The sequence below is a fragment of the Perca fluviatilis genome, chromosome 12 (genome assembly GCF_010015445.1).
Source record: "Perca fluviatilis chromosome 12, GENO_Pfluv_1.0, whole genome shotgun sequence".
Lineage (NCBI taxonomy): Eukaryota > Metazoa > Chordata > Actinopteri > Perciformes > Percidae > Perca > Perca fluviatilis.
Window position 1 is genome coordinate 38,271,729 of NC_053123.1, and position 15,923 is coordinate 38,287,651.

General features: G+C 42.4%; 1 protein-coding gene across 2 annotated transcripts in view; it reads left to right on the top strand.

Moving 5' to 3' along the window:
* LOC120570383 (galactose-specific lectin nattectin-like) overlaps positions 1 to 15,923 on the top strand; it is a 367,842-nt gene that overhangs the window by 47,072 nt on the left and 304,847 nt on the right. The window contains exons 7-10 of one of the 2 annotated variants that reach the window (XM_039818700.1): positions 178 to 270; positions 657 to 791; positions 2,759 to 2,870; positions 2,969 to 3,237. The exons of the other annotated variant lie outside the window; for it this stretch is intronic. Of the exons in view, the coding sequence (XP_039674634.1) occupies positions 178 to 270; positions 657 to 791; positions 2,759 to 2,870; positions 2,969 to 3,036 (408 nt within the window). The 3' untranslated portion in view covers positions 3,037 to 3,237. Of the gene's footprint in view, positions 1 to 177; positions 271 to 656; positions 792 to 2,758; positions 2,871 to 2,968; positions 3,238 to 15,923 lie in introns of those variants that run through there. 2 annotated transcript variants of the gene reach the window in all.

Genomic DNA, 15,923 nt, shown 5'->3' on the forward strand with positions numbered 1-15,923 from the left:
AGGCCCTTATTCAGGATTTTAGCAATACCGAGACAGTTTATTCAGAACAGTATCTCTGACTCATTGGGTTGCTCTGATTGTAGTCTTGCATTGCCAGTTCCATCCAGTTCCAAAAATGCCATAAATGAACAGTTGTCGATATAGACTAGTCTGTTTTTGGCGTGTTTGTTCATACAGGGACAGGCACCTTCCTGCCCTACTGATTGGACTTCGTTTGGCTCTCGCTGTTTCGCATTCTACAGCCAGACAAAGAACTGGATCGAAGCAGAGGTAAAGCAGTTCTATCTATTATGACAAGTGTATGCTTAATACCAATGTACTCTAATACTTTACTGCAGTAAAAGTACTAATACCACACTGTAAAAATACTCTGATAGTGTAAATTCCTGCATTTAATGTATGTCAGTATCATCAAGAAAATTTAGCTAGTTAAAGTATTAATACCAGTAACTAAGTAGCCTACTTTTGCTTTTACTGTAATAAAGTATTTTTACAGTGTGGTTGCTGAAGTAAATGATCTGAATACTTCTTCCACTACTAATTAAAAGTATAAAAATGTGCCCTGTGACTGTAAAGCTGCCCTTAGATCTGTTAATAATGTGATTATGACTTTGTTTTTTCTAAACATTTTAAACTGATGATATTGTCTCCATTAGACCTTTTGCCAGAGCGCTGGTGGGCATCTGGCTTCCATCCACTCGGATGCGGAACATGGATTCATCAGAAATTACACTAACCAAGTGTCCGGTACTGACAAAAATGCCTGGATCGGAGGCTTTGACACAGTGAAGGTGAGACTTTTATCATCACACAAGAAGTGATGTCGCTCATCTCTCAGCCTGTTCTCATGAAAAATTCGAACATATAGCTGTGAAAAGTAAAGCTCTGTAATCTGTATGTATTCCACGTATGTATTACTGGCACATTGAGTGCTGCTGTATAAGAGTGTGAAGATCCTCATAAGGAGGAGTGTTTTAATCCAAGCCACCATCTTTTTTCTAATCTTAACTAGTCCTTCTGGTTTTTCTAAACTTTACTGTCGTCGCTGCGTGATACTCACTTTTTGTCTCCTAAACTCAACTATAACTCTGAAAGGACCGTCACTTCACTGTGCTCCGTACTCAGCTCACAGTCACCTTTTCTCTGCTAAATTTAACTATAAAGACCGTTAACCTTAACTATCATGTGACCGGTAGAAAACAAGGAGGATCCTCTTGTGGCCTGAATGAGTTTTACAACAAGAACTCTTGATTTTACTTTGACTTTAAACCAGGGACGTCACTAGAATTGAAAGGCAGGGGGGCTTAGCCCAAAGGCTGTGCAAAACTTTCCCTTGAAAAATCTTACTTACAAACTCTAAAGTTAGCTTTTAGATACATCAAAGCTGCATGGGGGGGATTTACTTAGACCAGACTGTGCTCCTGCTGAGTTCGTCTTTAGGCTAAGACTTAACCGCTATCTACTGCCCGTGTAAATTGATGGTAAAGTAATCCCATACCTAATTCCTCTCTATTAGATAAGTTGCAGGTCAAAATAATTTAATTACTAGGGATGTAACGATTCACTTATTGGTATTGAACCATTCGGTACAAGGCTTTCGGTTTGGTGCGCATTAAAAACCGAACGATTCAATGGACTAATCCTATTTCATTTAAAAAAGAGCTTAAATTATGTGAAATATAATGTTCTCAGTGCCGCTGCACTCAAAAAGGCAGCCCAAATGACAAAACAGGCAACATGCTGTCTGCCCTTCCCGCTCCTAAAGAAAAACACACTAATCCAGTCAGGCATAATATGCTGAACTAGCTTTTTGCAATATGGTTGACAAAGATTTAAAGTGTCTGAATTTAATAAACTGATGGCAAGATGAATAAAAGTTCTAGTATGTATGTATGTATGTATGTATATATACGTATGTATGCTCATATATAGCCTAGTCTACATTTAGGCAACATCTACAAACTTTTTTCATTTATTACAGCAAAGGAATGCAGAAAGTTAAATTGGTCAGAATCAAGCATATATAATAAATATCATGAAATAATTTAGTTTAGGCTATGCATTGGTGCCTCTATCTCTCTCTCTCACTCTCTTTCTCCTAAAATATCTTCCAGTATCAATTTGTTCAATGAATTGAAGGATATACCGGTACAATAGCATTAACAGTGACACTTTGATATTTAGGGACTGATATTAAAACCAATGAGAAGAGACAAGATGGTGTATCATCTTCATAGCCATTGACTCTTTGTACTTCTATCTTACTTTTGACTTTCCGGCTTTTTTGTAGCTGGATATACTATTTGTTGTTTCTAATATAGAATTTGGATAACGTTAATGATAGTGAGATACTTTCTACAGTTGCATTTTGAGTTACAAATCGGCGAAAACAAAATTGTAATTCTCTGATTTACTGCTTTGTTTTAATGCTGCCTGGCACTCTCTCTCTTCAGTGACTCTCTTCCTCGCTCTCCCACATACCGTTACCATGCAAGCGTAATAAGCCTCTCTCTAAAACACTGCCATTTCGACCAGTTGACAGTTCATGAAATAAAAATAAAACAGACTGCAGTGCACGACGACACCAAAAGATTAATGGTGAAGGAAGATTGATTCAACGTAGTGAGTGATACAGAGTGCACTGTAAAAAAAAATCTAATTATTATTTAGGGGTGCTTAGGAACATTTTGGGGTAGCTTCAGCCCCCCTAAAATAGTCCTGACAACGTCCCTGCTTTAAACCAATCTTTCTCCTCCAGGAGGGTATGTGGATGTGGGCTGATGGATCCCAATTCGACTACGAAAGCTGGGCTGTGGGGAAGCCTGACCACAACAATGGAGCGGAGAACTGTCTTGAGATGTACCCTGATGGTAAATAATACATTTACAACATCATGTCATATGTTGCAGTTTCAATTGTCAAAGTTTGACATTAAATGTAATTCGTTGGTTGGAAACTCTCTCCATAGAAAACTGGAACAACGCGGCTTGTACCAACGAGGCTTCTTTCATCTGCTCCAAGAACCTGTATGTGTAACTCTACCGCGCCATCATGATGCCTCTCCAGCTCATCTATAATCTCTATCATTGATTCACTTTCAGTTTGTTCAGCAGACAGAAACAGCTCTCTGCTGACAGATGACTCCCTTTCACTTGTTTATTATCTGAAGAGTTAGGGAACAGTTCACATTTGGGTTTAAAATTAGACAGAAACTGGCTCACTGAGCTGGACAAAAACTAATCAGTTTGAGCTTTTAATCTACAGTAAATAACACAAAATGAAATACAGAAAACATTTGAATATTTGTACATCTTTTCTATTTTAGTTTACTGAATATTATCTGTTATAAACAGCGCCCACTCATCTGATAAAATATTAACACACTAATTAGATTTCTCTCTGAGAGTTATTGTTAAACTGATGTGTTGTGTTCTTTATTCAGCTGATTTCCTTTACTATATAATCAAATGAGCATTCACAAATAAAAGACATATTGTCACATAAACAGTGTCTGTTCCTGTTTTCTAAAAGGGACAAATCATGAATATTTACCCTCGGGGCTTGAACTCCCAACCTTTGGGTCTAAAGACCTGATCTGATCTCAGTGAGGTATTGGACGGGTGCTGACACAACTGGCTTCATGACATCAAATAGACAATGTGCAGGACTGCTTCAAAATGTTGATGTTGAAATACTGTCACTAATTTCACTTTGTCTAGTAAGGTCTGGTATTAATTTTATTAAGTCGACCCAGGTCAATGGAATTGCAAAGCAAATGTAGGATTTTAATATATATTTATAATAATATTGTCAAAAATTTATGAAACACTAGTAAGTTATTAGAATGTCTTTGTTTAGACCAGTGGTGGAATGTAACTACTTAAGTCCAAATGTTGAGGTACTTGTACTTTACTTGAATCTTTTCTTTTCATGCCACCTTCTACTTCTACTCTGCTACATTTCAGAGAGAAATATTGTACTTTTTAATCCACTGCATTCAACTGTTACAGCTTTAGTTACTAGTTACTTTAGTTACTCCACTACATTCATCTGTTACAGCTTTAGTTACTAGTTACTTTACACATTAAGATTTCTACACACAAAACACATGTAGTTTATAAAATCTGATCTTATAAATGAAACTAGCCAAGAATGTAACAGCCTACAAGTCCAGCTGAGATGATTAGACCATTAAACACACAACTGTTTGGATCATTTACACTTTTTACAACGGGAGGCTTCTTCTTTACTTTTAATACTTTAAGTAGATTTTTATGATGATACTTCCACGTTTTATGTATTAGTACTTTTACCCGAGGAAAGTATCTGAATACTTCCTTCACCGAGTACTAGACAACATACAGTATACAGTGCCCTCCACAATTACTGGCACCCCTGTTTAAGATTGGGTCATGGACTTCTAAAAATTCTCCTTTTTTTTCAAACAACATAGAACTCAAATGCAAAAAAAGAGAAAAATCCAACCTTTTATTTAAGTACATTACTTTGGTGGCAAAAAAAAATCGCATTTAGAAAAAGAAAACTTGAAATCATGTGTCCCACAATTATTGGCACCCCTAACAATTCCGCTGAAAAATGTAATGGATTTTTTTTTAAATATATTTTTCTGTAGTTGCTAAAGTTGGTCAGGGTATCTAGGAACTTTTAAATAGTAATTCATGACTTCCTGTTTCCCTGGGGTATAAATACGACGTGAGACAGAGTCCTAATTCTCTTACCCATTTGTCAACATGGCAAAGACAAGAGAACACACAATTCAAGTAAGGCAGATGTATGTCAACCTTCATAAGTCAGGCAATGGCTACAAGAAAATAGCCACTCGCCTTAACTTGCCCGTATCTACAGTCAGAGGAATCATTAAGAAGTTTAAAACAACTGGAACAGTGACAAACAAGGCTGGAAGAGGTCCCAAGTTTATCTTGCCACAACGCACAGTGAGGAGGATGGTAAGAGAAGTAAAAAAAAGTCCTAAGCTCACTGTCACAGAATTGCATCAAAGAGTGGCATCTTGGGGTCACGAAGTCTCAAAAAAACCATCAGACGCTCTCTACATGCCAACAAGCTGTTTGGGAGGCATGCAAGGAAAAAGCCTTTTCTCACTAACACTCACAAACGTAAACGTCTGGAGTTTGCTAAGCGGCACTGGGACTTCAACTGGGATTGTGTGCTTTGGTCAGATGAGACTAAGATTGAGCTTTTTGGCAACAAACACTCTAAGTGGGTCTGGCGTAAAACAAAAGATGAGTATGCCAAAAGCACCTTCACCCCCGTTAAGTATGGTGGAGGATCTGTGATGCTTTGGGGCTGTTTCTCTTCCAAAGGCCCTGGGAACCTTGTTAGGGTGCATGGCATTATGAATGCTTTGAACTACCAGGACATTTTAAATAAAAACCTGATGGCCTCTGCCAGAAAGCTGAAGATGGGTCGTCACTGGGTCTTTCAGCAGGATAATGATCCTAAACATGTGGCAAAATATACACAGAAATGGTACAGCAATCACAAACTCAAGGTCCTCCCATGGCCATCTCAGTCCCCAGACCTCAACCCAATCGAAAACCTGTGGGGTGAGCTAAAGAGGAGAGTGCATGAGAGAGGACCCAGGACTCTGGATGATCTAGAAAGATTGTGCAAAGAAGAATGGTCAAAGATCCCTCTCTCTGTGTTCTCCAATCTTGTGAAATGTTATAGAAGGAGATTAAGTGCTGTCTTGTTGGCAAAAGGGGGTTGTACAAAGTATTAACATAAGGGGTGCCAATAATTGTGGGACACATGATTTCAAGTTTTCTTTTTGTAAATGCGATTTTTTTTTTTTTACCACCAAAGTAATGTACTTAAATAAAAGGTTGGATTTTTCTCTTTTTTTGCATTTGAGTTCTATGTTGTTTAAAAAAAAGGAGAATTTTTTAGAAGTCCATGACCCCATCTTAAACAGGGGTGGCAGTAATTGTGGAGGGCACTGTATATATATATATATATATAATACTGTCAAAAATTAATGAAAAACTAGTAAGTTACAGTCCCTGTGGAGGCTGGGGGCATTGAACCCCAGTGGATAATGTTCAAAGTTTCCATTGCTGAAGCTGTGTGCGAGGAGCTGTGGTCTTAGGGTCTTAGGTGCCTCAAGGGGCGGTAACCCACGAACACCGTGGTGGACATTGGTGGTCAGGGAAGCCGTCCAATTGAGGAAGTCTTTCCAGGATATTTTATACCGGAGGACTCCGGAGGCAGTTGCAGGGTACCAAAGGGCCCGAAGGGCTGCAGCCTCTGCCGTGAAAGAGGCAAAGCAGCGGGTGTGGGAGAAGTTTGGAGAAGACATGGAGAAGGACTTTCGGTCGGCACCAAGGTGCTTCTGGAAAACCGTTTGCCACCTCAGGAGGGGGAAGCGGGGAACCATCCAAGCTGTGTACAGTAAGGATGGGACACTGTTGACCTCAACTGAGGAGGTAATAGGGCGGTGGAAGGAGCACTTTGAGGAACTCCTGAATCCGACTAATTCTATGTTAGAGGCAGAGCTGGAGGATGATGGGCGATCATTGTCAATTTCCCAGGCGGAGGTCACTGATGTAGTCAAACAACTACACAGTGGCAAAGCCCCTGGAATTGATGAGATCTGTCCGGAAATGCTCAAGGCTCTGGGTGTGGAGGGGCTGTCCTGGTTGACACGCCTCTTCAACATTGTGTGGAAGTCTGGGACAGTGCCAAAGGAGTGGCAGACTGGGGTGGTGGTTCCCCTTTTTAAAAAGGGGGACCAGAGGGTGTGTGCCAATTATAGGGGTATCACACTTCTCAGCCTCCCTGGTAAAGTCTAGTCCAAGGTGCTGGAAAGGAGGGTTCGGTTGAAGAGGAACAATGCGGATTCCGTCTTGGTCGTGGAACAAAGGACCAGCTCTTTACTCTCGCAAGGATCCTGGAGGGAGCCTGGGAGTATGCCCAACCGGTCTACATGTGTTTTGTGGATCTAGAAAAGGCATATGACCGGGTCCCCCGAGAGATACTGTGGGAGGTGCTGCGGGAGTTTGGGGTGAGGGGGTCTCTCCTCAGGGCTATCCAATCTCTGTACGACCAAAGTGAGAGCTGTGTCCGGGTTCTCGGCAGTAAGTCGGACTCGTTTCAGGTGAGGGTTGGCCTCTGCCAGGGCTGCGCCTTGGGGTTTTGTTCGCGAGTGAGGGGAAAATGGAGCGGGAGATTGGTCGGAGAATCGGCGCAGCGGGTGCGCTATTACATTTAATCTATCGCACCGTTGTGATAAAAAGAGAGCTGAGCCAGAAGGCAATGCTCTCGATCTACCGGTCAGTTTTCATTCCTAACCTCACCTATGGTAATGAAGGCTGGGTCATGACCGAAAGAACGAGATCCAGGGTACAAGCGTCCGAAATGGGTTTCCTCAGGAGGGTGGCTGGCGTCTCCCTTAGAGAGATAGGGTGAGAAGCTCAGTCATCCATGAGGAGCTCAGAGTAGAGCCGCTGCTCCTTCGCGTTGAAAGGAGCCAGTTGAGTGGTTCGGGAATCTGGTAAGGATGCCCCCTGGGCGCCTCCCTAGGGAGGTGTTCCAGGCAGGTCCAGCTGGGAGGAGGCCTTGGTGAAGACCCAGGACTAGGTGGAGGGACTATATCTCCAACCTGGCCTGGGAACGCCTTGGGATCCCCCAGTCGGAGCTGGTTAATGTGGCTCAGGAAAGGGAAGTTTGGGGTCCCCTGCTGGAGCTGCTCCCCCCGCGAGCCGGACACCGGATAAGCAGATGAAGATGGATGGATGGATAGTAAGTTAATAGAATGTCTTTATTTAGACCAGTATGTCAATAGAATAATGTACCATTGTTACCTAGCATACTCACGTCATTCCACAGATGAGGGAAAACCCCATAACTGGATGAAGTTTCCTTGTTCCTTTTCATTATCACCACCAATCACTGAAAAGAGCCAAGAGGCTCTGACAGCTTCGGTGTCCCACGTACTTTACTTTACTTTAGGCCTTTAGATTCCCCTAGGATTATAGGCCATCGACGAAGCTCTTCCATCCTCTCCGGTCTTGGGCCCTCCGCTCCAGATGTTGCCACGTCAGCCCTTCTTTCTTCATCTCCTGTTCTGTGGTTCTTCTCCAGGTGGTTCTCGGTCTGCCTCTCTTCCTCCTGCCCTGTGGGTTCCACGTCAACACCTGTTTAGTGATTGATTTCTTTCTCCTGAGTGTGTGCCCTATCCACTTCCATTTCCTCCTCCGGATTTGCATTTCTATTGGGTATTGTTTGGTGAGTTCCCACAGGTTGGTGTTAGAGATGGTGTTAGGCCAGTATATTCCTAGGAGGCGTCTGAGGCACCGGTTGGTGAAGGTCTGCAGCTTATTGAGTATGGTGGTGGTAATTCTCCAGGTTTCTGAGCCATAGAGTAGAGTGGTCTTTACGTTTGAGTTGAAGATTTGCAGTTTGGTCTTGAGTGACAAGTTTTTTGCCTTCCAAATATTGTTTAGCATGTTGAATGTTGTCCTTGCTTTTCCAATCCTGGCTTGGACATCGTCCTCTGTGCCACCTTCCCTTGAAATGATGCTACCAAGGTATGTGAAGCTGTTTACATCCTCTAGTGCATTTTGATCCATGGTTATGGGTGTGTTGTTCTTGCTGTTGATACGCAATACTTTAGTTTTTGATGAGTTTATTTTGAGACCAAGCAGAGCAGCTGTTTCCTCTAGTTTTCCAGATTTTTCCTGCATCTGTTGGTGTGTGTGAGCCAGTAGTGCCAGATCATCAGCGAAATCGAGATCTTCAAGTTGCTCTGTCAGGCTCCACTGTATGCCGGTTCGTCTATTGTTGATTGTTTCTTTCATCACCCAGTCTATGCAAAGGAGGAAAAGAAAGGGTGAGAGCAGGCACCCTTGCCGCACACCAGTCAGGACCTCAAATGCCTCTGATATACATCCTTCATGGAGGACTTGACATCTCGTCCCATGGTAGATGCTCCTTATGATGTTAATAATCTTTGCTGGGATCCCATAATGAGCCATCAGTTTCCACAGCCTTTCCCTATCCACACTGTCAAAGGCTTTTTCGAAATCTATGAAATTCACATAGACCGGCGAGTTCCATTCGATGGACTGTTCAATAATAATCCTGAGGGTGGCAATTTGGTCTCCACAGGATCTGTTTTTCCTGAAGCCAGCCTGGTTTTCCCTCAGTTTCTCATCGACCCCCTTCTGGAGTCTCTCGAGCAGGATATGGTTGAGCACTTTCCCAGGTGTTGAGAGGAGCATTATTCCTCTGTAGTTTTTACACTGCCGGAGGTCTCCTTTCTTGGGGATTTTCACGATGTGGCCATCTCTCCAGTCAGATGGGACATTTTCTTCCTCCCAGATGGTTTTCATGAGATGGTGGAGCATGTTGGTGGAGGTTTCAGTGTCGGCCTTAAGAGCTTCTGCTGGAATCCCGTCTGGTCCCTCTGCTTTCCCTCCTTTCAAGGCCTTAATGGCTTTTCTGATTTCCGTCTTGGTGGGGGGGTTGCAGTTAATCTCCAATGGGTTTTGGGCTATTGGGATTTCTGCTGTCAGTTGAGGAGGCTGCCTGTTGAGCAGGTCTCTGAAGTGTTCAGTCCATCTCTTCACCTGGTCTTCCTTGGTTGTGAGGAGTACACCCTGTGAGTTTTTAATGTGTGCCTGTGCATGTCTGAATTTGCCTGTGAGCTTTCTTGTGGTTAGGTATAAGTCTTTCAGGTTGTTCTTTCCTGCTGCTTCTTCTGCCTGTTGTGCTAAATCTTCAATAAATTTCTTCTTGTCTCTCCTTACACTTTTTTTCACTTCTTTATTTGCTAATGCATATTCTCTCTGTGCTGCTGCCTTGGTCGCTCTAGTTTTACTTCTGTTTACTGCCTCTTTTTTCTTCCTCCTCTCGCTCACTTTGCTGTCTGTATCTCTGGATAGCCAGGGCTTGCTGTCTGTCTTCCTCCTCCCTACTACTTCTTCACATGTGTCTTTCCACAAGTTTTTCAGACCTTTCCATATCTCCTCCACTTTGCTTGGGGTTTCTATTTCTAGGGCTTTGAACCGGTTGTGTAGTGCCACTTTGTAGAGTTCTGATGTACCTATATCCTGAAATTGCTGTATGTCGAATTTGACCCTTTCTTCCCTGTGCTTCATGCATTTTAACTTCAGCTGGATCTTTGCTGTAAGGAGGTGGTGGTCAGATCCTGCGTCTGCTCCTCTTCTGACTCTGACATCCAGCAGGGAGTGTCTAAACTTCTGACTTATGCAGATGTGGTCTATCTGATTTTCTGTGGTGTGGTCAGCAGACACCCAGGTGGCTTTATGGATGTTCTTGTGTTGGAATACTGACCCACCAATGACCAAGTTGTTGTCTGCACAAGCTGTTGCGAACCTTTCTCCATTCTCATTCATGGTCCCTAGTCCTTCTCTTCCCATAACTATCTCAAAGCCGTTGTTATTGCCCCCTATCTTTGCATTCATGTCTCCCATCAAGATCATGACGTCCTTCCTTTTCCTGGCCTGTAGAATAGTGTATAGTTGGTTGTAGAATTGGTCCTTTGTTTCATCATCCGTGTCATTGGTGGGGGCGTAGCATTGTACCACTTGGAGGTTTATTTTCTTGTGGGTGGTTTGAAATTTGGCAGTGATGATCCGTGAGTTGATGGGTTCCCAGCTGAGAAGGGCCCTTTGTGCTTCCTTGGACAGCATGAACGCTACTCCCTCTGTGTGTGGTGCAGAGTCATCGGGATGTCCTGAGTAGAGTATGGTCTCTCCACTCGCCAGCTTGACCTGCCCTGACTGGAGCCACCTGGTTTCTCCCAGACCAAGGAGGGATGTCCCGTACCTCCTCATCTCCTCTGCTATCACTGCTGCCTTTCCACCAGCATACATGGTCCTCACATTCCATGTTGCGATGGTGGTGGGTCGCTTTGAGGTCAGAAGCCGCTTCAAACGTACAGTCTCCTTGCGGTTTTCCATGTACGCCGTCATATTTTCTTTAGCTTGGTTTGCTGCAGAGGCTTCCTTCCCAAGGCTTGAGGATTTTCTGATTTTCGTCGATGTTCCCGTAGCTGAAGGCTTTTTTACAGGGTGGAGTAGCTGGTCCCACGCCCAACCCCCACCTTTGGGGGAATGTTTTGGAGTTGGCTTGTTAGTCCTCTTCCCTCCCCTGTTGTCTTCCAGGTAATGGATTACAGCCTCCTACCACGTGAGGCCAGACAGGCTTTGGGTCGTGTACAAGCTGTCTCGGCACATCAAGCCCAACCAACTCCTGCTGCTGTGTATTGAAAGCTGCATTAGGCAAGCGAACCCTACCAGCAGCGCGAGACAGTGTCCCACGTACCGCTACAGGAAATCATTCCAACACAGTCTCACTCCCTACTCGTAAAATGTCTGACGCATGGCCAAGGACCCCTGGTATTAAGTTCCAACGAAAGAGGTGTACCTTTGGCAGGGTTGGCTCAGTGGGTAGAGATTTATGCCTCAACGCAGAGGTCCGCAGACAATTTCCTGCATGTCTCCCCCCCTCTCTCTCTCTCTCTCCTTTCTCACCTAGCTGTCCTATCAGTTAAAGGTGGAAAAGCCCCAAAAATAATGTTTAAAAAAGAAAGAAAGAGATGTACCTGTTACGTTGTTTTTCGGCGGGGGAGGGGGTGTCAGATAGACAATCCCTCACTGTTGGATAAAGACGAAAGAAAAAACACGCAATTTGCGTAACTCGAAATCTGTGCCTGCTTTATTATTGGTATTTTTAGCCCAATAACAGCTCTTTTAATCGACATATATTCACCACGTCTTATCATGGTCTATATGTATTTCTTTTAATGTTATTATTTCGGTCTATTTCGGCCAGGGAAGCTGGGTTGCTTTTTTGTTTATTTATATTTTTTAAACTATAACGCTACATCTATCAACATTTATTTAGATGTTATCATGGTATACATGTATTTATTTTAATAATATTATGTTGGTCTTATTATCGGTGAAATATTACAGTATGCTCTAAAATAGAACATTTTGATATGATCCGAGCTAAACACATTCAAAGCAGATATCCCACAATGCATTTATTTCAAAGAATCGAGGAGTGATCAGACGGTCTTTAACGCCAGTATCGCTTCAGATTTGTTCCAGTAAGTTATGCACCGTAATAATGTTTAAAAATATCAGCGGAAGACTCCAGAAGTGACGTAGTAATTACCCTTTGGCGGATAGGAAAGATACAAATACATAATATTCGTAATATTGATGTTTTTGTCTAACGTTATATTTGAGGATTCAAACATTAAATATAACAATAATAATAAAATTCAGTTTCATGTATTTGTCTCATGTAATGTGTTTGCTTGGCCGGCCGGCGGCGGCAATCTGAAATGGAATGAAGCCATTCTCACGGCCGACAGCAGAAACACAGGAGCCGAACATGTCCCCCCACCCACCCCGGAAGAACTACAAGTACACTAGCTTTGTAACAGCTCCTGTGGCACGTCTCTTATGGGAGTTGTAGTTTTAAAGTATATTGGTATATTTCTAAAAAGTAGAAGTTGGCAGTTTAGACTTTTGGATACACCCTGGGGGGAACACACTGTGTCATCAGATTTTAAAGATTAAATCGTTAAATAGGTAACAATAGCTTAAACTTTGGAGACCATATCTACATGACAGCTGAGGTGCAGAGCGTTCTAGTGTGTAGTACCTTCTATAACAGCTGGTCCTATGTGTGTAGTACCTTCTATAACAGCTGGTCCTATGTGTGTAGTACCTTCTATAACAGCTGGTCTTATGTGTGTAGTACCTTCTATAACAGCTGGTCCTATGTGTCTAGTACCTTCTAATAACTAGTTCTTGTTTATACCTTTCCTGGTACTATTGTGTAGTACCTTCTATAACAGCTGGTCCTATATGTGTCAGTACCTTCTATAACAGCTGGTCCTATGGTGTCAGTACCTTCTATAACAGTTTTTTATCCTTTTTCCTATCACAGCTGGTCTTATGTGTGTAGTACCTTCTATAACAGCTGGTCCTATGTGTGTAGTACCTTCTATAACAGCTGGTCTTATGTGTGTATTACCTTCTATAACAGCTGGTCCTATGTGTGTAGTACCTTCTATAACAGCTGGTCCTATGTGTGTAGTACCTTCTATAACAGCTGGTACTATGTGTGTATCACCTTCTGTTGCTAAATGACAAGCCTTCAAACATGTACTGAGTTCAAGGTTCAGAGGTCAATATTTCAAAGCAGGAGTAATTTGTCCTCTTCAGAATGACATATGTTACTGTCCAGGTTGAGACCTTTCCAACAATGTGTTTGCTATAGTCTTATTACGTTTTAATTTGTACATACAGTATCATGGAGACCACTTTGCAGTTGATACGTTATTTTCCCCAGAGGGATATTTGCCTTGAGTTCAAATGCATCACACATAATACTTGACATATTGTTTTATCATACAGCTGACATATACTTACAATAAAAAACATTAACCAAGTAATACAGTGCCCTCCACAATTACTGGCACCCCTGTTTAAGATGGGCTCATGGACTTCTAAAAAATTCTCCTTTTTTTTAAACAACATAGAACTCAAATGCAAAAAAGAGAAAAATCCAACCTTTTATTTAAGTACATTACTTTGGTGGTAAAAAAAAATCGCATTTAGAAATAGAAAACTTGAAATCACGTGTCCCACAATTATTGGCACTCCTGATGTTAATACTTTGTACAATCCCCTTTTGCCAACAAGACAGCACTTAATCTCCTTCTATAACATTTCACAAGATTGGAGAACACAGAGAGAGGGATCTTTGACCATTCTTCTTTGCACAATCTTTCTAGATCATCCAGAGTCCTGGGTCCTCTCTCATGCACTCTCCTCTTTAGCTCACCCCACAGGTTTTCGATTGGGTTGAGGTCTGGGGACTGAGATGGCCATGAGAGGACCTTGAGTTTGTGACTGCTGAACCGTTTTTGTGTAGATTTTGCCACATGTTTAGGATCATTATCCTGCTGAAAGACCCAGTGACGACCCATCTTCAGCTTTCTGGCAGAGGCCATCAGGTTTTTATTTAAAATGTCCTGGTAGTTCAAAGCATTCATAATGCCATGCACCCTAACAAGGTTCCCAGGGCCTTTGGAAGAGAAACAGCCCCAAAGCATCACAGATCCTCCACCATACTTAACGGTGGTGAAGGTGCTTTTGGCATACTCATCTTTTGTTTTACGCCAGACCCACTTAGAGTGTTTGTTGCCAAAAAGCTCAATCTTAGTCTCATCTGACCAAAGCACACAATCCCAGTTGAAGTCCCAGTGCCGCTTAGCAAACTCCAGACGTTTACGTTTGTGAGTGTTAGTGAGAAAAGGCTTTTTCCTTGCATGCCTCCCAAACAGCTTGTTGGCATGTAGGGAGCGGTCTGATGGTTTTTTGAGACCTTGACCCCAAGATGCAACTCTTTGATGCAATTCTGTGACAGTGATCTTAGGACTTTTTTTTACTTCTCTTACCATCCTCCTCACTGTGCGTTGTGGCAAGATAAACTTGGGACATCTTCCAGCCTTGTTTGTCACTGTTCCAGTTGTTTTAAACTTCTTAATGATTCCTCTGACTGTAGATACGGGCAAGTTAAGGCGAGTGGCTATTTTCTTGTAGCCATTGCCTGACTTATGAAGGTTGACATACATCTGCCTTACTTGAATTGTGTGTTCTCTTGTCTTTGCCATGTTGACAAATGGGTAAGAGAATTAGGACTCTGTGTCACGTCGTATTTATACCCCAGGGAAACAGGAAGTCATGAATTACTATTTAAAAGTTCCTAGATACCCTGACCAACTTTAGCAACTACAGAAAAATATATAAAAAAAAAAATCCATTACATTTTTCAGCGGAATTGTTAGGGGTTTCAATAATTGTGGGACACATGATTTCAAGTTTCTTTTTTCTAAATGTGTGATTTTTTTTTTACCACCAAAGTAATGTACTTACATAAAAAGTTGGATTGTTCTCTTTTTTTGCATTTGAGTTCTATGTTTAAAAAAAAGGAGAATTTTTAGAAGTCCATGACCCCATCTTAAACAGGGGTGCCAGTAATTGTGGAGGGCACTGTATGTAGTCAGACTGAATCTATTGCTCATCTTTCACAAACAGTGACAAGAGAAACACACAACCCTATATGCATTATATCATGAAGCTATTCCACAACCCCTGCAGCCTCAAGCAACATTATTTCAATTTTAATTGAGGTAGATCCAAATAGGCGATTTAATTCACCAAAGTTAACCAAAAGTTTAACCAAAAAATCCTAGCTTGCACTTTTTGTCTGTCTTCCATCAGATTGCAGTTTTTCCTTGTCTTTCATATTTGCGTTTACTATTGTGGAACTGGCAAAGACCCGGGGCCTATTGCACAAAAGTAGAATAAAGAAATCCAGGATAAATGAAAAAGCGCAGCTTGACTTAGTGTGATCCACTCATCGCGGCTTAATCGGTTGCACGTTTGCCGAGCCAGGATAAGTAGGTGAAGCCATGTCAAGCCAGGTGTAGAAAGCTGGGATAAGTGCACGTTCACGGATTTCTTAAAGGAACACGCTGACTTATTGGGAATTTAGCTTATTCACCGTAAACCCCAGAGTAAGGCAAGTCGATACATACCCTTCTCATCTCCGTGCGTGCTGTAAGGCTGTCTGACAGGGGCCATTGTCGTCGTTATTGATGCTAAAACTCCCCTTTTAGAGTCCGCTGCACCGTGTGGGAGGATCCCCCTGCCTCCCCCCGCCTCCCCGCGTTGCATGGGCGGGGGCACATTTCACGGGGACGGCAGCGTTGGAAAAGCCCATTTCCTCCGTATCGTCCCACTTTTTACCTGCAGTAGTAGGATTTAAATCAACTCGTGACAGCAATAGTGACAAGTAATGCATGTTAATAAAATGAAGTGGAACACATTCAG